An 18829-nucleotide genomic window follows, 5' to 3' on the forward strand; every position below is an offset into this window, starting at 1 on the left:
TCTAACCACCAGCCCCCACTCCCCAGCCAGAGCCCGGGAGAGAACCCAGGAGTCCTGGCTCGCAGCCCCCGCAGCTCTAACCCACCAGCCCCCACTCCTCTCTCACGGGGAGAGAACCCAGGAGTCCTGCCTCCCAGCCCCCCGGCTCTAACCCACCAGCCCCCACTCCCCTCTCAGAGCCAGGGAGAGAACCCAGGAGTCCCCGCTTGTCCCCACGCCCCACAGCTGCAACGTCTCCGTAGCCTCTTTCAGCCACACCCCCCGAAACCTCACGCACGATTCCAGCTTGTCTCCTTTCCGCCTCCCTGTCTCTGCCCTCCAAGGGTCCCATTGACCCGGCTTGCCCGTGGGCCTGGGGCACCGAGATAAGGGCGGGTGGGGTTGGGCACTGCTGATAAGAAATAGAGCTGAAGCTTCAAAAGGGCCCCTGGGGTCAGCCGCGGGCTCGGCTCCCAGGGTGAACCTGGTGCCTACCCTGCATTTAACGCCGAGAGCATGGTTTTCCGGCAAATGTTTTTTCAGTAGGGTCTACACAAACTTCAAGGGGAGAAGCCGGTGGAAGAGCAGACCTGAGCTGTAAAAATGGAGTAACCCTCTCAGAAGAGTGACTCTGGATTTAAACTATTGACTGAACTGGAGTCACTCAGGATTTACACCACCGAGTGAATTGGAGTGGCTCTGGATTCACACTGGTGGTATTGAGCTCAGTATCTGGCCCTTTTTGCACTGCAGCGACTCTGGATTTACACCAGTGGAATTGAGATCAAAGTCTGGTCCTCATAGCTTTTATTGATTGGGATTGACTCTGGATTTACACCATTGAGTGAATTGGAGTGGCTCTGGATTCACACTGGTGGTACTGAGCTCAGTATCTGGCCCTTTTTGCACTGCAGCAACTCTGGATTTACACCAGTGGAATTGAGATCAAAGTCTGGTCCTTATAGCTTTTATTGATTGGGAGTGACTCTGGATTTGCACCATTGACTGAACTGGAATGACTCTGGATTTACACCAGTGGAACTGAGATGTGAATCTGGCTGTTACACTGAACTCTGGATTTACACTAGCATCACTGAGCTCAGAATCTGGTCCTTATATTATTGTCCGAACTGGAGCCACTCTGGATTTACACCATTAACAGACCTGGAGTTACTCTGGATTTACACCACTGGATTTGAGCTCGGAATCTAGCCTGCTGTGATTACCCTTCTCCCCCATTTCCAATGTCACTTCATCTCACTCCTCTCTAGGACGTTATTGTCCTGATTTAAGTGGGGACAGTTGTTCTGGGCCGTTCCCAGAGCTCAGCGCCCAGGGCTCCCTTGTGCAGGGGTGGTCTCCATTCTGGTGGGTTAAATTCCCAGCATCCTCTGGGTCACCTGACTGACTGAGAGGAGAAGTAGTGGAACGGGAGCAAAAGTTTGGCACTGTAAAGAGGACCAGGCCCCCCGCCATGAGGAAAGTCCCAGATGCTATGAAAGAGACTGTGTAGCTCCCAGTCACATCCCTTAGGAAACCTAGTACACAAAAGAACACAAGTTTACCAATATTAGGGGTAGCTAGAACCCAGCTTGCATCATTTTGTGACACCTACAATGTACCGAGTTGGAGTGGACTATAGTTTATATGGTATCGTGCATCTAGATTACACCATGTTACGCCAATCTAGAACCCAGCGTGCCTATTTGTGTTACCTAGAATGTGCGGAGTCAGAATAGACAACATCTTATGTGATTATGATGGATCTAGAACACAGCATGTTAAGCCTACCTGGAACCCAGAATGCATCATCTTTGTGCTACGTAGGACATATTAAGCTGGGGTTGACTATAGCTCATAGGCACTGCCTAGGATTCAACTACTTATGGCTACCTAGAACCCAGCATGCAGCCAACGGTAGGTATCTAAAATGCAGCAAGATTGGAATTGCGACAAAAGTCCCATGAGTAAAGTTAGGCACAACAATGGAGGCTATGAGCTATTTGTGACGAAGTGGGACTGTTCTTAATGTTTCCTCTGAATAGTGTGAGGGTACCTCAGTTTCCCCTAGGCAGTTCTTAAGTATCTAGGTGGGGGATGAGGGTGTATGATCATTGCAGAGCCCTAGAGGGCAGGTGTGGGCAGGGGTCTGGACACAGAGAATGGCTGACACCCTGTTTCCTGGCAACTGAGGGCCTTCGCCCTTCCCCCCTGCAAGGTGAGCTAAAGGGCTGGAGAACAAAGGAATCAGGTCCCCTCCTGGCCTGGAAAGGGACAAAGCCCAGAGGAGGGGGGGCTGGAGAGACTTTCAGTTTGGGGCTGGCTGGGGACATGGAGTGAAGTGTAGACGGGGTTGTCTGCCTCACTGCCCCCCAAAATGGACCCAGCTGAGGGGTCCTGTTCTCTGCACCTACAAGCTCTGTGTTAGACCATGTTCCTGTCGTCTAATAAACCTTCTGTGTTAGATAAAGTCCCGTCTGACTGTGGAGTTGGGGGGCAGGACCCTCTGGCTTCCCCAGGACCCCACATGGGTGGACTCGCTGTGGGAAGCGCACGGAGGGGCAGAGGATGCTGAATGCTCCGAGGTCAGACCCAGGAAGGTGGAAGCTGTGTGAGCTGTGTGCCCTGCAGACAGGCTGCTCACAGAAAGGCGACTGCCCCAGAGTCCTGCCTGGCTTCATGGGGAGCAGTTCCAGAGCATCGCCCGGGGACTCCGTGACAGTATTCACAACCCAGCAAGGTTGTGATTTCTAGAACATAAGCTGGAGTAGTCACCAAGAGAGTTTGAGCCTGCAGTTGTGTGCAGGTTACAGGTTTAGGGCTCCCTGGAAAACACAAGTCTACCTAGAACGCAGAGCAGATCGAGTTCCAATTGCCTAGAAAGCTGGATTCAGGAGATGCCCATGACCCACAGTGTTAGAGCTACCTGGAACCGAGGGAATATAGTGTTCCAACTATCCAGAAAGCCAAGTACTGGAGTTGTCCTTAACCAATATGGTTACAGCTATCTTGAACCCAGGCCTTCTAGTGTTCAAATAATCTAGACAGCTGGGATGTGAAGTCATGTCTAGCACAGAGGGTTAGAGCTACCTAGAACCTAAGCATGTAGCATTCCAGTTACTCAGAAAGCCAGGTTCTAGAGCTGCCTACAGCCCATAGGGCTAGCACTACCTAGAATGTACAAATTTAGGGGGTGTGAACCATGGCCCCTGCGGTGACCCCAAAGGTTAGAGGGTGGGTGAAATGGTACCCAGACTGAAGAGATCACCTACAACCTGGTTCCTGCTTGTGGGTCACCAGAACCTCCCTGGCCACTTCACACTGGCTGATCCATGACCGTGGAATGAGCAGCCAGGGGATGGGAGGTGCTTGCTGCCTAAAGTAGGGGGAGAAAGGCAAACTCCAAGACCTTACCAGATAACGGGGGGCCAGCCAGAGCCCCAAAACTCTCCAGTAGGTTTATGAGCCCAGTAGCTTCTGAGATCCGACCATTCCTCACGATTTCCACCAGGCTGGAGAATTTCAGTGGGATAACGGCACCAGCTAAGAACCCATAGCAGATGTCAATGCCCATCAGGATGGGATAGGTGTGCCCAAAGGGAACCAGGAGCAGCGTGACGCCCGTCAGGAGGATCCAGAGAGTCAGGATGTGAAGGAGGCGGAAGGCCCTGCGGGCATCCAGCCAGCCAGCCACCAGGCGGCCACACAGATCGGTGGCACCCATCACGGACACGAGGCAGGCAGCCTGGTATTCGTCAAAGCCTATCTCGCGGGCGTGGGGCACTAGGTGGGCAAAGGGGACAAGGTAGCCCAAATTCATCAACAGGCCAGCTACAGCAAAGGTCAGGAAAGGCCGACTGGCAAGCAAAGCCAAGCCAAACAAGGAGGACAGCTTCGCCAGCCACGACCTCTGTGGGGCTGGTGCCAGAGCCAAGTCCTCTGCCAGGGCCAGCGGGCGGAGGAGGGTGCCACATGCCACCAGGTGGAAGGTCAGGCCTGCCACAATCATGAGCCCTCCACGCCAGCCATAGGAGTCCACCAGGAACTGGAAGAGGGGGGAGAAGGCCAGCGAGGACAACCCAGGTGCAGAGAAGGCCACAGCGATGGCCAGCGCCCGGCGTCGTTTGAAGTAACGGGCAAGCATGGCCACTGAAGGGGCAAAGACTAGCGCGCCACCGAAGCCTGCAAGAGAGGTGGGGAACTGGGGTTATGGGGGTTGGATAGGTGGGCTCTCCTGCTTCGAGCCAGGAGATTGTGCTACTTAGAATGGTTTGAGTCGGAGTCGACTACAGCTTGTATGGATGCGTCTAGGATGCACCATGCTGAGCCAGCGTAGAACCCCGCATGAATCCTGTTTGTGCGACCTAGAACGTCTGGAGCTGGAGTAGACTACAGTGTATAGGCCTAGGACGCATCTAGAATGCACCATGCTATGCCAACCTAGAAGCCACCATAAATCCTGTTTGTGCGACCTAGAACGTCTGGAGCTGGAGTAGACTACAGTGTATAGGCCTAGGACGCATCTAGAATGCACCATGCTATGCCAACCTAGAAGCCACCATAAATCCTGTTTGTGTGACCTAGAACATCTGGAGCTGGAGTAGACTACAGCTTACAGGGCTAGGATGCATCTGGAGCACACTGTGTTAAGACAAACCTAGAACTAGGTGTGACGATGTGACGCAGCAGGGAGGGGGGCGTGTTGACCTGGGAATGTGCCCTGGGGATGGGAGACCTGAGAGCCTGTCACCTGAGCCAGGAGGGGGAGGGGGAGGGGGAGATAACACCTCTGCCCAGGAACGTGAAGACAGGCTGCAGGAGAAAGCCTGCTGAGGGAGTTTAGTTTCAGTTTGGGGCTGGGTGGAGGAACACAAGGAACCCCAGGGCTGGGGTCTAAGCTCCCTGCTCCCCCAGAAGGACTTGACTGAGGGGTCCTGGGTGTACCCACAAGCTCTGTTTTGGACTGTGTTCCTGTTGTCCAATAAACCTTCTGTTTTACTGGCTGGCTGAGAGTCTCAGTGAATCCCAGGAAAAGGGGTGCAGGGCCTGGACTCCCCCACACTCCGTGACACTAGGCATGACTCCTGTCTGTGCTACCTAGAACCTACTGAATTGAAGTAGACTCCAGCTTGTACAGCTATCGTGCATCTGGAATGGCCCATGTTAAGCCAACCTAGAACCCATCGTGAATCCTGTTTGTGCTACCTAGAACATATTGGAGTTGTGAAAATGCAGCTCAGATTACACCGCAATGGTCGATGGATCTGTGTTGATTTCGCATTGGGGCGTGTGTGTGGCATGAAAACCTCCCCCCAAATTAGAACATTCTCATTTTGTCAGGTCCACATTTCCTTCAACTTTGTTTCCAAACATGCTCGAAATCAGAACATGCAAAGCTGAGATTGGTTCAAACTTTTCGATGCACCGCAAACTTCGACAAATGTCAGTTCTGACCCAAAATGCACAGCCCTCCTTCCCCCCCCCCCCCCGCACCCCTGCATCAGTCGGGAATTGCCCGCACACCAAAACCCCCATGTCCTCCCTCGCATTATCCGGACACCGGAGGCTACTGGGGAGGAGGGAGTGGAGCGGAGATTTCACAGCTCATTGGGCGGGATCAGCCCTTTGTTATAGTGAAGGCTGGAGCCTCAAAGCTCGAGATCCTCGTTGCGCTGGGATTGGGACCAGGGTTTGCTGATCTAGAACCGGGTTTGCTGTTCTAGAATCTGGTTCTCCAGATCCTACATTATAGAAGGTTCTAAGCTACAGCCAAGGGCCAGTCAATCCTCACTGCCCAAGCCCAGAGCATCCTTCTGTCCAGATTTTACCCAGAATGCCTTGCTTCCAGGAAGAGGCCTGTGCAAAAGGCTAGACTCCCATGGTGCACTGGGGCTACCCAGAATCCCTTGCTCCTGGCCTTGGGTGAGGATGGTCCCAGAGTGCACTGGGTTACCCAGAAGCCCTTGCTCCCAGCCTTGAGCGAGGATACTCCCAGAGGGCACTGAGGCAGGGGGGGTTCAGGGGAGACCTACCTGAGAGCAGCCCGATGCTTAGGTACAGGTGCGTCAGGCTGGTGGCGAAGGACGCCAGGAACATGCCCAGCCCCAAGAGGATGCCCCCGGCCATCACCACGGGGCGCGTGCCATACTGGGTGCTGAGGGCAGTGCCCACCGGACCTGCAAGGGGCAGCAGAGGGATACCGGTCGGGCCCCGTTACCCTGTGATGCAGCTGACTCTGGGGGAGGAGTGGAGGTATGTGGAGCTCAGAGCACCCTCCTTTCCTGGAGGATGGTGCAATAAGTGGGGTTGGGAGAATCCCAGTGAAAAACAGCCGCCCTGCCCAAGAGGTGGGCGCATCTCAGCACCGGGCGAGGGGTCCCTGTGTAACCAGCCGCCCCGCCGGGCAAGGGATGAGACGTTCTGGTTAAAGCGGGGAGGGAGAAGGCCGGAGAGTCGATACTCACTAGCAAACAGCAGGATGGCTATTGTGATGGACGTGACCCAGGACACGCGCCCCGCCGGCTCCCCAAAGTGCCCCACAAACTCCACGAAGAAGACCCCGAAGGAGCGGATCACCCCGAAAATCAGCCCCGACTCCAGGAAGACTGCCAGGGCCACTAGCCAGCCCCAGCCCCCATCGGGGGGCTCCGAGAGGACGGGGCGCTCCATGGAGATTCAGTGCAGAGTGCCAGAGGTGAGTCTGGCATAATCAGCTGCCTCACTCCTCCCCAGAGGGGGTAGCCCCTCGGTGCTGGGTGAGCAATCTCTGTGTAACATTGCTGTGTGGCTGATCAATCTGCTCCATCCCAGAGGTGACTCCACGATGAACGGTCCCCGGGCAGCGCAGCAGGGGGGTTGGGCCATGAATCAGCAGCCATGCCCTACGCCAGAGGTGGCTGCATCCCAGCGAGTGCCCTGCAGAATGACCCTGAGGCTGTTAACCTCGGGGTGGGTGAGGCTGCACAGAGGCCCCCTCGACCCTCTCCCGGCTCTGGGGACCCGGCAAACAGCAGCAGGGTGCCTGGCACCAGACGGCAACCCGGGTCTCAAAGGTTGGGCTTTCTTATCAGTGAATTGTGAGGCGAAGTCCGCAGCTGAGAGGAGGCGTCTAATGGCAACCCCACCCTTCCCCCCACCCCATGTGTTGCTAGGCTATGAACCCCATCAGTCTGGCCCCAGTGGGTGTGGGAGAAAACTGGGGGCAGCTGGTTAGCCAGGGACCCCTCGCCCGGCACTGAGATGCGGCCACCTCTGGAGCAGGGCAGCTGGTTACACAGGGATCCCTCACCCAGCACTGAGATGCGGCCACCTCTGGGGTGGGGCTGCTGGTTATACAGGGGCCCTTCACCTAGTGCTGAGATGCAGCCACTGCTGGGGCAAGGCAGCACCAGGTAGAACCAGTACCAGGTGAGGGATCCCTGGATAACCAGTCGCCCCATCCCAGAGGCGGCCATATCTCAGCGCCGGGCGAGGGGTCCTTGTATAAATATCTGTGGAGCTCGGCTGACACGGAGCTGGCTCCCCCCCTCTCCAGCCTCCCTGGAAGGCTGTGGCCAGTTCTGCGGGGGACACGCATCATGAAAGCCATTCAGGGTGTGCAACTCCAGGGGAAGGAAGCCGAGCTAGTCAAGGCATCACATTTCTGCCATCAACTTTTGAGCTAGAGACCCTCACCACAGAGGGTCTGGCAGAGTCACCGTGTGTCCCTCTCCCCACTTAGTTTGTTTTCCAATCTCCCCCTAAATCAACAGGGTTCTAGCTATCAATGCCTCGACCGTGCCCTGAAAGTTTGGAACCGATCGGCCGGGGCGGCCGGTTGCGACTGTGTTACGCACAGACAGACAGAGAAACGCGGTCAAAGGGAGGGGACGACCTTCACTAGCTCGGCCAATCAAGCGCAAATTTTTCATGGGGAGGGTGATTAACCAGGGGGGCCAATTTCCCCTGGAGTGGTGGCGTCTTCTCCATCACACGTGTCCTTTTAAATCAAGACTGCTAGCTCGACCATCAGATATGGGCTGTAGGCAGGAATGGCTGGAGTTCTCTGTGCCATGCAGAAGGTCAGACTAGGGGACCATTGGGGTCCTTTCTAGCCTGAAAGATCTAGGATGCTTTGGACACCAGTTTGCAAAGAGGAGTGAATCTGGACTGGGTAGCTTCCTCCTTCTATCTCTTATGCATCCTCCAACCGTCTTACGATGGTCAGCGAAGAAGCAGACACCTATTGGCTGGCTCTGTATACAGTACTCGCTGCTCTGCCTCCTGCTGACCTCTCACTTCTGATCTGGCTCTCTGGGACAACCCCCCAGGAGCTAAAGTCTCAGGGGTCTCCCCTGGTCTCCTCCTCAGTTGTTGAGTCCATGGGGCAGGAGAAATAATTTGGCAGAGCAAAAAGGAGCAAACTTCCAGCGAGGAGGAAAGTCCCTGCTACAATGAAAGAGGCTGTGTAGTCCCCAGTCATGTCCCGCAGCCAACCTAGAACATACAATGCTTTGGGTTACCGAGAGCACACGGTGTGTGTCACCTAGAACCTGGAGCATCTAATTATTTAGACATGCTAGAACATACAAGTCTTTGTGTTATCTAGAATGCACTACATGTTACCTGGAACCCAGAATATCTAATTCTCTAGACATCCCAGAACATATGTGGCTTTGAGTTATCTAGAGTGTACAATATGCATTACCTAGAACCCAAAATGCCTCATTGCCTAGACATCCTGCACGGATTATCTAGAAAGTACTGTATGTGTCACCTAAGTCACAGAACATCTTGGTGTCTAGACAGACTAGACAATACGAAGTGATGGGTTACCTAGAAAGTACTGAAAGGGCTACCTAGAACCCCAAAGCCTGGTGGTTTGGACAGCCTAGAACATATCTGCTTGACAGTCTCATGGGACTATGCAGACCACAGTCATGGATTATCTCAAACACATTTTCAGTGATACTTAGACTCCAGAATACCATATTCTATACATATCCTGCTGTTGTCTCTTGTCTTATACTTAGATGGTAAGGGCTTTGGGGGAAGGACCATCTGTGACGAAGTGGGACTGTTCTTAATGTTTCCTCTGAACAGTGTGGGGGTGCCTCAGTTTCCCCTAGGCAGTTCTTAAGTATCTAGTTGGTGGGATAAGGGGGTATGGTCATTGCAGAGCCCTAGAGGGCAGGTGTGTGCAGGGGTCTGGACGCAGAGGATGGCCAACACCCTGTTTCCTGGCAACTGATGGCCTGGGCCCTTCCCCCCTGCAAGGTGAGAGCTAAAGGATTGGAGAACAAAGGAATCCAGTGACCTCCTGGCCCTGAGAGGGACAAAGCCCAGAGAGGAGGGGCTGGAGGGAGTTTCAGTTTGGGGCTGGCTGGAGACATGGAGTGAAGGGCAGACGTGGTTGTCTGGCTCACTGCCCCCCAAAATGGACCCAGCTGAGGGGTCCTGTTCTCTGCACCTACAAGCTCTGTGTTAGACCATGTTCCTGTTGTCTAATAAACCTCTGTTTTACTGGCTGGCTGAGAGTCCCGTCTGACTGCGGAGTTGGGGGGCAGGACCCTCTGGCTTCCCCAGGAGCCTGCCTGGGCGGACTCGCTGTGGGAAGCGCACAGAGGGGCAGAGGAGGCTGAATGCTCCGAGGTCAGACCCAGGAGGGTGGAAGCCGGGTGAGCTGGGTGTCCTGCAGACAGGCTGCTCCCAGAAAGGCGACTGCCCCAGAGTCCTGCCTGGCTTCGTGGGGAGCAGTTCCAGAGCATCGCCCGGGGACTCCGTGACACCATCTTTGGATTCTATACGGCACCTAGCACAATCGAGTTCCAGTCCATGACAAGGGCTCCTATGTCTACAGTAATCAATCACTAATAATGTTCTAGCTAGCTGGCCGACATCAGGCATTAGCCTACATGATTTCAGGCTACATAGGCCCACATGGGTTTATTTGGCTACCTAGAACCCATACTTAGAACCCAGAATGCCACGATTTAGTTCTCAGGATTGGAGTCATCTTTAGATCATATGATTAGGGCTTTTTAGAGTTGTTAGAGCTACCTAGGACCCGGAGCGCCACAGCCTAGCACCCAGAATTGGCATCCCCTTTCGACCATATTCCTAGGGCTATTTAGACAATGGGAGGCTTTGGGTGACCTAGAACATGTTGTTCAACTAGAACCCAGGTCTTCCGAGTCCCAGGCCAGGACCTCGTTCTGGGGGAAGGTTTAATTCTGGGGGTTACCTGTAATTAATGGGTCACCTTCCTTTTTGTTTCCCTCCCTCCCTACAGCCCTCTCTATGAAGCTAGATTGATGAATTCATGCAAGAAAGGCTTAGAACTTGTGGGAGTGGGTGTCCACCCCCACACAAGACTGGAAGGGGTGATGGTGGCCAAGTAGGGACTCTAGGGGGTAGTCCATAGTTGTTCCCTGGGAGGAGGGAATTGGGAGGCTGGTGAACCCAGAGATGGGGGAGAGGGGGAAGCCAGGACGTAGGGCAGTGACTGGAGAGCCTGTGAGCTGGAACCCAGAGTAGAGGGCAGGCCCGGGTTCCCCTACCAGCCCCTGGGGATGTGTCAGAGACCAGGCAAAGGACGGTGGGCTGCCTGGGACCACTTGTCAGGAAAGACTTTTATCTGCCTCCTTCCTCAGTTTCTCCTGGCAGCAACCGTTCCAAATATTGGGTCCAAAAGGGACGGGGCAGCCCAGTAGGAAAGAGAACCTGGTTCCTTACCGGACAGAGGGGCCCCCACGAGGGAGCCAGCACTTTCCAGCATTTGCATGAGCCCAATCCCCTCCATGATGTGCCCCGTTCCCACGATCTCCGCCAGGCCAGAGAACTGGAGAGGCACCAGGGCGCCGGCGAAGAAGCCGTAGCAGATGCAGAGGCCCATCAGGAGGGAGTAGCTCTGCCCCAGGGGCACCAGCATCATGGAGAAGCCCGTCAGGACGGTCCAGAGGGTCAGGCTGTGGACCAGGCGGATGGCGAAGCGGTCGGCCAGCCAGCCGCCCACCACACGGCCGCACAGGTCGGCCACGGCGGCTGAGGACAGGAGGAAGGCGGCTCGGTATTCGTCGAAGCCCAGCTCCCGGGCGTGGGGCACCAGGTGGACATAGGGCACGTAGTAGCCGGCGTCCACCAAGATGAAGGCCGCAGAGAACAGGAGGAAGGGCCTGTGGCAGGCCAGGCGTGGCCGGCAGAAGGAGGAGAAGGCCGGCAGCTGCAGCCACCCCGCCTCCGGCACGGATGCCTTGTTGCCCTCCAGCTCCAACGGCCGCAGCAGGGCCCCAGCGGCCACCAGGTTGAAGGAGATGCCGGCCACCACCAGGAGGGCCCCCCGCCAGGCGTAGGTGTCCACCAGCAGCTGGAAGAGTGGGGAGAAGGCGAAGGAGGCCAGGCCTGCCCCCGAGACAGCCAGGCCCGTGGCGAAGGCCCGGCGCTTGCCGAAGTACCGGGCCACAGAAGCCACGGAAGGGGTGAAGACCAAGGCCCAGCCCAGTCCTGCGGGGGGGGGGGGGAAGGAAAGGGAACAGGTGACCAAAACCAGGATTGGTGGGTCTGATCTGGGGATGGGGCAGGTAGGACACCAGGCTGAATGGAGCATTCTAGATAACGCAAAGCATTGTATGTTCTAGGATGTCTAAACAATTAGATACTCTGGGTTCTAGGTGACACATGCCGTGTGCTCTAGGTAACCCAAAGCATTGTATGTTCTAGGATGTCTAAACAATTAGATACTCTGGGGTCTAGGTGACACATGCCGTGTGCTCTAGGTAACCCAAAGCATCATATGTTCAAGGATGTCTAAACAATTAGATACTCTGGGTTCTAGGTGACACATGCCGTGTGCTCTAGGTAACCCAAAGCATTGTATGTTCTAGGTTGGCTGCAGGATATGACTGGGGAGAAAGAGCCATTGTCCCTTTAGCATCTGGCCTGGGGGTGGGAGAGTCATGAGCAATTAGAGACACGTCATCTCAAGCCATGCTGGCTGGGTCTGGGATCGGGGAGGGGAAGTCCTGGTGAGGCCTGTGAGTGGGGGGTTCTAGGTGCCAGCTGCCATTGTGCTGGGTTCTAGATCACTGCTCTGGCCCTTGCTCTAGCTTGCCGGAGCTGTGGCGGGGAAGGAACTGGGTGAAATGGACGGGCCTGAGCTAGGCAGGAAATTGGCCTTGCAACGATCTAGGCCACGCTCGTGAGCATGGAGATCTGGGCTAGAGCAACTATGGATGATCCAGAGCAGAGGGTTCTAGAGCTCAGAAGGGGCAGCAGAGTCTGGGCCATGGGCACCACATTCAAGAACCAAGGCCGTGGGAGGTGTGGGTGTGGGTGTGATTTTCCACTGCTTCGTGTGCCATGGTCTAGCTCGACCACCAGATATGGGCTGGAAGGAGGAGTAGGCAGCAGGGATGGTGCAGGAGGCCAGATTGGATGGTCCCCTCCTGGTCTTAATGTCTAGGACCCATCTGGGAGGAGGAATGGCTGGAGAACCCTAAAAGAGACCCCACCCCCGGTCCCAGGACCCTAACCTGAGGACACAGATGCCTGGATTTTACCCAGGAGCCCCTGCTCCCTGGGCAACTATAACTAGACCATGGTGCACCCATGGGTTACCCAGAAGCCCTTGCTCCCAGCCTTGAACAAGGATACTCCCAGAGGGCACTGAGGCGGGGGGGAGGTCTCAGGGGGGACCTACCTGAGAGCAGCCCGATGCTCAGGTACAGGTGGGTCAGGCTGGTGGCGAAGGATGCCAGGAACATGCCCAGCCCCGAGAGGACACCCCCGGCCATCACCACGGGGCGGGCGCCATACTGGGTGCTGAGGGCGCTGCCCACCGGACCTGCAGGGGGCAGCAGAGAGACATGGGGCGGGCCCTGTTACCCTGCGATGCAGCTGACTCTGGGGGAGGAGTGGGCTTGCGGGGGAGCTCTGGGCTTCCCCCAGCAGGGGCTCTTTGGGGAGCAGTGGCTGGGGGAGGGGGGCTCCCAGCTACTCCACTTCTGTCCCTGAGATCTTAGCCCCCCACCCACGCCGGGGTCCCTCACTCACCCCCCAGCTGCTGCACGCTGATCCCGATGGAGGTCACCCATGAGACGCGCCCCGCCAGCTCCCCGAAGTACCCCACAAACTCCATGAAGAAGACGCCGAAGGAGCGGATCACCCCGAAAACCAGCGCTGACTGGAGGAAGCCGGCTAGCACCACCATCCAGCCCCACCCCCCATCGGGGGGTTCAGGGCATGCAAGTTCTGCCATGGGGTCCCCCATCGCTGTTCCCTGGAGACAGGAGATCAGAAGTTGCTGGGGGCTGGGGTGGAAAAACAAACCAGCTGAAGGGAAAGAGATGAGGGTCAGTCCATGAACTTTGATGCTGTGGATCCTCTGGCAAGCTAGTCTCCTCAATTCCTGAGACGCAGCTGGGGAAACTGAGGCACAGGGAGACAAAGGCTCCTGCCAGCAACTTACCAGCACTGCTGATGAGACAAGGCAGGAGTCCTGGCTTCCAGCCTCCTCCCCCACCCCCGCTACATCCCGCTCCCCTTCCTGGGTTAGAACCCAGGAGTCCTGACTCCCAGTATCCCCCCTGCTCTAGCCACTACACCCCACTCCCCTCCTAGAGTCCTGGCTTCCAGCTCCCCCTGCTCTAACCATCAGACCCAGCTCCTATCCCGGAGCCAAGGAGAGAACCCAGGAGTCCTGGCTTCCATCCCCCAGCTGCTCTAACCACCAGATCCTGCTCCCCTCCCAGAGTCGGTGAGAGAACCCAGCAGTCCTGGCTCCCAGCCCGCCGCTGCTTTAACCCACCAGCCTCCACTTACCTCCCAGAGTCAAAGAGAGAACCCAGGAGTCCTGGCTTCCATTCCCCCCTGCTCTAACCACCAGCCCTCACTTCCCTCCCAGAGCCAGGGAGAGAACCCAGGAGTCCTGGCTCCCAGCTACCTCTGGGTCTGCGCTGAGCTCTGGGAGTCCCAGGAGCGCCAGGGACAGGCTGGGGGCCGGGGGCTGCAGGCCGTGTCCGAGGGGGGGACGACTCGGATCACACGGCAAATAGGGGGGGCAAAGTCCACTTTGTGTCCTCAAGAATTTCCTTCCGCTCCCCCGCCCCCCAGCCAGGCCACTGGCTCCTTCCCCCTCCCCCTTCGCTTTAAGACAGTGGTTCTCAAACGGTGGGTCGGGACCCCCATTTGAATGGGCCGGCCAGAGCTGGCTGAGAGTTGCTGGGACCCCGGGCCGAAGCCTGAGCCCCACCGCCCAGGCCCCAAGCCCTCAGGCTTCTGCTTTGTTCCCCCTGCCCGGGGCAGTGGGAGTCGAGCTTAGGCTTCGGTCCCCATTCCTGGGGTCATGTAGTCATTTTTGTTGTCAGAAAGGGGGCACAGTGAAGTCTGAGAACCCCCTGCTTTAAGGGCAGGACTGAGACAACTATGGGTCTTGAGAAGGAATGTACCTGGGGCACTGCCAGGAATCCTGGGTTCTCTCCCTGGCTCTGGGAGGGGAGTGGGGGCTAGTGGTTAGAGCGGGGTGGGGGGCTGGGAGCCAGGACTCCTGGGTTCTCTCCCCAGCTCTGGGAGGGGAGTGGGGGCTGGTGGGTTAGGGCTAGAAGCCAGGACTCCTGGGTTGTCTCCCTGGCTCTGGGAGGGGAGTGGGGGCTAGTGGTTAGAGCCAGGGGGGCTGGGAGCCAGGACTCCTGGGTTCTCTCCCCAGCTCTGGGAAGGGAGTGGGGGCTGGTGGGTTAGGGCTGGAAGCCAGGACTCCTGGGTTCTCTCCCCAGCTGTGGGAGGGGAGTGGGGGCTGGTGGTTAGAGCAGCCGGGTGGGGCTGGGATATCATCTGCTATTTTGTTACCCAGTTTTGAGAGATCCTTTTGTAACTCTTCGCAGTCTGCTTGGGACTTAACTATCTTGAGTCGTTTTGTGTCATCGGCCAAGTTTGCCACCTCACTGGATACCCCTTTTCCCAGATCATCCCCACTCTCCCCAGCTGCGACTCTGCCATCGCCTCTCCCGGTCCTTCTGCAATTTCCGTTTCAGCTCCACCAATGGGCCGTGAAGATCCCCCGCTGGTCGGGGAGGTGGATCCCGGGGCTGCCTGGCTGCTCCCAGCCCCTCCCCGGGCCCCAGCTCGCTCGGGAACTGGCACAGGCCCTGGGGCCGCCTGGTGGTTCCCAGCCTCTCTCGCGGCCTCAGCTGAGTCAGGAACCGGCTCCTTGGCGCGATCCTCCTCTTCCAACCGAGCAATCAGCTGTGCCTCAGTGAGCTTTCCAGTGGGCAGCCCTCTCTCCTTGCACAGGTCTACAATGTCCTTCTTAAGGAGATGGTGATAGGCCATCTCCTCGCTGTTCCCACGTGCTCACGGACTCACAGGCCTGTGCTCTCAGCTCCCCCTGCTCCCTGGGAAGAATCGACAGCCCTTCTCGGGGGTCTACTCTCTCTCGGGGTTAAGTCGTAGGCTCCTCCGCCTCCTGGAATTGCACCTCTCGGAGCCTCCAGCCCGCCCGTCTCCCGTTAATCCCCCTTCGTTTTACTGCTCTCCAGTCACTTACTGCGGGATGCTCCAACCACGGGGTGCAGTTTATCCCACTGCTGACACCAGTTGTCACCGAGTCAAGGCTCTGGAACTGCTCCCTACGAAGCCAGGCAGGACTCCGGGGAACCTCCTCTCTCTGAGCAGACTGTCTCCAGGGCAAGAAGCTCACACAGCTTCCACCTTCCTGGGTCTGACCTCGGCGCATTCAGCATCCTCTGCCCCTCCGTGCGCTTCCCACAGCGAGTCTGCCCAGGCGGGGTCCTGGGGGGGCCAGAGGGTCCTGCCCCCCAACTCCGCAGTCAGACGGGACTCTCAGCCAGCCAGTAAAATAGAAGGTTTATTAGACGACAGGAACATGGTCTAAAACTGAGCTTGTAGGTGCAGAGAACAGGACCCCTCAGCTGGGTCCATTTTGGGGCCAGGGAGCCAGACAACCACATCTGCCCTTCACTCCATGTCCCAGCCAGCCCCAAACTGAAACTCCCTCCAGCCCCTCCTCCTCTGGGCTTTGTCCCTTTCTGGGGCCAGGAGGGCGCCTGATTCCTTTGTTCTCCAACCCCTTTAGCTCTCACCTCGCAGGGGGGAAGGGCCAGGCCACCAGTTGCCAGGAAACAGGGTGTCGGCCATTCTCTGTGTCCAGACCCCTGCACACACCTGCCCTCTAGGGCTCTGCAATGATCATACACCCTTATCCCACCACCTAGATACCTAAGAACTGCCTAGGGGAAACTGAGGCACCCCCACACTATTCAGAGGAAACATTAAGAACAGTCCCACTTCGTCACAAAGCCTGACCTTAACAACTTCTAAGGAAGGAGATTCCACCACCTCCCTAGGGAACCCATTCCAGTGCTTCACCACCCTCCTCGTGAAAAAGTTTTTCCTAATATCCAACCTAAACCTCCCCCACTGCAACTTGAGACCTTTACTCCTTGTTCTGTCATCTGCTACCACTGAGAACAGCCGAGCTCCATCCTCTGTGGAACCCCCCTTCAGGCAGTTGAAGGCTGCTATCAAATCCCCCCTCATTCTTCTCTTCTGCAGACTAAATAACCCCAGTTCCCTCACCCTCTCCTCATAAGTCATGTGCCCCAGCCCCCTGATCATTTTTGTTGCCCTCCGCTGGACTCTCTCCAATTTGTCCACCTCCTTTCTGTAGTGGGGGTCCCAAAACTGGACTCAATACTCCAGGTGTGGCCTCACCAGTGATGAGTAGAGGGGAATAATCACTTCCCTCCATCTGCTGGTGATGCTCCTACTGATGCATGGAAGTGACATCATCATGGTTATTCTTCACTGACTGTCTGCCCCAAGGGGATGCTTGGAAACACCCGAGAAACCAGGACTGAACCGGAGAAGGGTTTGATCTGTTTGCTGTCCCTTAGAATCACTTCACATCTATCTTTTGTAATTAATAAATTTGTTTTTGTTTTGTCTGAAACCAGTGTGTGGGAGTCATAAGGGGGAGGTTTAGGTTGGATATTAGGAAAAACTTTTTCACTAGGAGGGTGGTGAAACACTGGAATGCGTTACCTAGGGAGGTGGTGAGATCTCCTTCTTTAGATATTTTTAAGGTCAGGCTTGACAAAGCCCTGGCTGGGATGATTTAGTTGGGGATTGGTCCTGCTTTGAGCAGGGGGTTGGACTAGATGACCTCCTGCGGTCCTTTCCAACCCTGAAATTCTATGATAACGAGGGATGGAAAGCTGTGAATATTTCCTCTCCACATTGAGAGAGGGGGTGAATTTCATGAGCTTACGCTGTACAGTTCCCTGTGCATTGCAGGACGGTATAATTTTGGGTTTTGAGTATCTGGGCACTTCCTTAGCTGAAGCTTTCCCATGCAGGGGCTGGTCAGAAAGCCTGTTGACATGTTACCACCACTGGCTGTGTCCCTACCTGAATGTGCGCTGGTGAAAGTGTGAGACCAAGAGCGTGTCTGTAGCTTGTCACAGCAGTACAGTGTGAAGGGAGCCCCGGCTGGTGGATCAGGCGGGTACCATAGTTCCGGAGGGAAAACCTGGCACACCCACCCCTTAGGCATTGGTGCAGAACTCAGGGAAACTGAGGCACACACTGTGTAAAACTCACATGCAACATAACAAGGTGAAAAGCCTCACTTTGTCACACCGAATTGTGGTGTTCCTCCTAAGTTTAAAAGGGTCTGAACTTAGGAAAGCCCATAGACCAACCTGCTTTAACACATCATCTATGTTAAAGGTCGCAGACCTTATGTTTTACCTCATAACCATCTATCTAGCTGAAAAGTCCCAAACATATGTATGCCAACTTCACCTTAGCTCAACATACAGGGTGTGGGCTGCAGGTCCCTTGTGTTACAGCCAAAATATACTCTAATATAAACCTATAATAATCAAACAAATAATCAAACCCGTAAGAAAATAAGAAACAATATAGAGGCAAGCAAGCTGGGTAGCCTTTGATGTACCCGTTATGTTCGTCAGTTTGTTGCCAGGACACCTCCGTGGTTGACACATGTGTCACGAAGTGGGAATGTTCTTAATGTTTTCTCTGAATACTGTGTGGGTGCCTCAGTTTCCCCTAGGTAGTTCTTAAGTATCTAGGTGGTGGGATAAGGGTGTGTGATTGTTGCAGACACCCGGTCTCCTGGCAACTGATGGCCTGCAAGGTGCCAACTGAAGGTGTTGGAGAACAAAGAGATCTGGTGGCCTCCTTGCCTGGAAAAGAGACAAAGGCCAGAGGAGGGGCTGGAGGGGGTTTCAGTATGGAGCTAGCTGGGGAAACAGAGGGAGGCCCAGACCCTGGGTCTGGGCTCCCAACCCCCCAAGATGGACCTGACTGAGGGGGTCCTGCTTTCTGTACCTACAAGCCCTGTTTTGGACTGTATTCCTGTCGTCTAATAAACCTTCTGGTTTACTGGCTGGCAGTCAATATAGTAAAGGCAAGCTAGCCCATTGGCTATAGTCGCAGTGAATAGAACGAAAGGCAAACAACATCTCTGGAGCCTTTCAAAAAAATTGGCATAACATTAACCATCCGCCAGCCATCTGGTACCGAAGCTGATTTCACAATTACAGACGACAGTTAGCCCTGGTCTACGAGTTTAGGCCGAATTTAGCAGCATTAGATCCATTTAACCCTGCACACGTCCACACAACCAAGCCTGTTTTGTCGACATCCCTTGGCCCGCGCCGCTTCCCGCAGCCCCCTTTGGCTTGGAATGGCGAACCGCGGCCAGTGGGAGCCGTGATCGGCCGAACCTGAAGATGCAGCAGGTAAACAAAGCGGCCTGGCCTGCCAGACGGCTTACCCTGCCGTGCCGCGTGCCAAAGGTTGCCGATCCCTGGTAATGCAAGGAGGCATTCAG

The 18829-nt window shown here is 55.8% G+C and overlaps 2 protein-coding genes across 3 annotated transcripts; both read right to left on the bottom strand.

Annotated features, from left to right (window-relative positions):
• Window positions 1-769: 769 nt before the first annotated feature.
• On the bottom strand, window positions 770-7735 carry LOC311514019 (monocarboxylate transporter 13-like). Its single transcript, XM_084616283.1, has 4 exons — window positions 6444-7735; window positions 6012-6155; window positions 3394-4161; window positions 770-1517 (listed from the first exon to the last, which is right to left on the bottom strand). The coding sequence occupies exons 1-4, from the start codon at window positions 6646-6648 to the stop codon at window positions 1255-1257; spliced, it is 1380 nt and encodes a 459-aa protein (XP_084472409.1). The 5' UTR covers window positions 6649-7735; the 3' UTR covers window positions 770-1254.
• Window positions 7736-7834: 99 nt separating this feature from the next.
• Window positions 7835-13987, bottom strand: LOC311514023 (monocarboxylate transporter 13-like). 2 transcript variants are annotated; one of them, XM_084616291.1, is made up of 5 exons: window positions 13777-13987; window positions 13009-13287; window positions 12656-12799; window positions 10693-11323; window positions 7835-8454 (listed from the first exon to the last, which is right to left on the bottom strand). In XM_084616291.1, exons 2-5 carry the CDS (start codon window positions 13223-13225, stop codon window positions 8325-8327), a joined length of 1122 nt encoding a protein of 373 aa, XP_084472417.1. In that variant the 5' UTR covers window positions 13226-13287; window positions 13777-13987; the 3' UTR covers window positions 7835-8324. The 2 variants fall into 2 exon arrangements, with proteins under 2 accessions (XP_084472417.1, XP_084472416.1); XM_084616290.1 differs by having other exon boundaries at window positions 10693-11460.
• Window positions 13988-18829: the final 4842 nt, after the last annotated feature.

Source organism: Lepidochelys olivacea (assembly GCF_965140295.1).
Source record: "Lepidochelys olivacea isolate rLepOli2 genome assembly, chromosome: 28".
Taxonomy (NCBI): domain Eukaryota; kingdom Metazoa; phylum Chordata; order Testudines; family Cheloniidae; genus Lepidochelys; species Lepidochelys olivacea.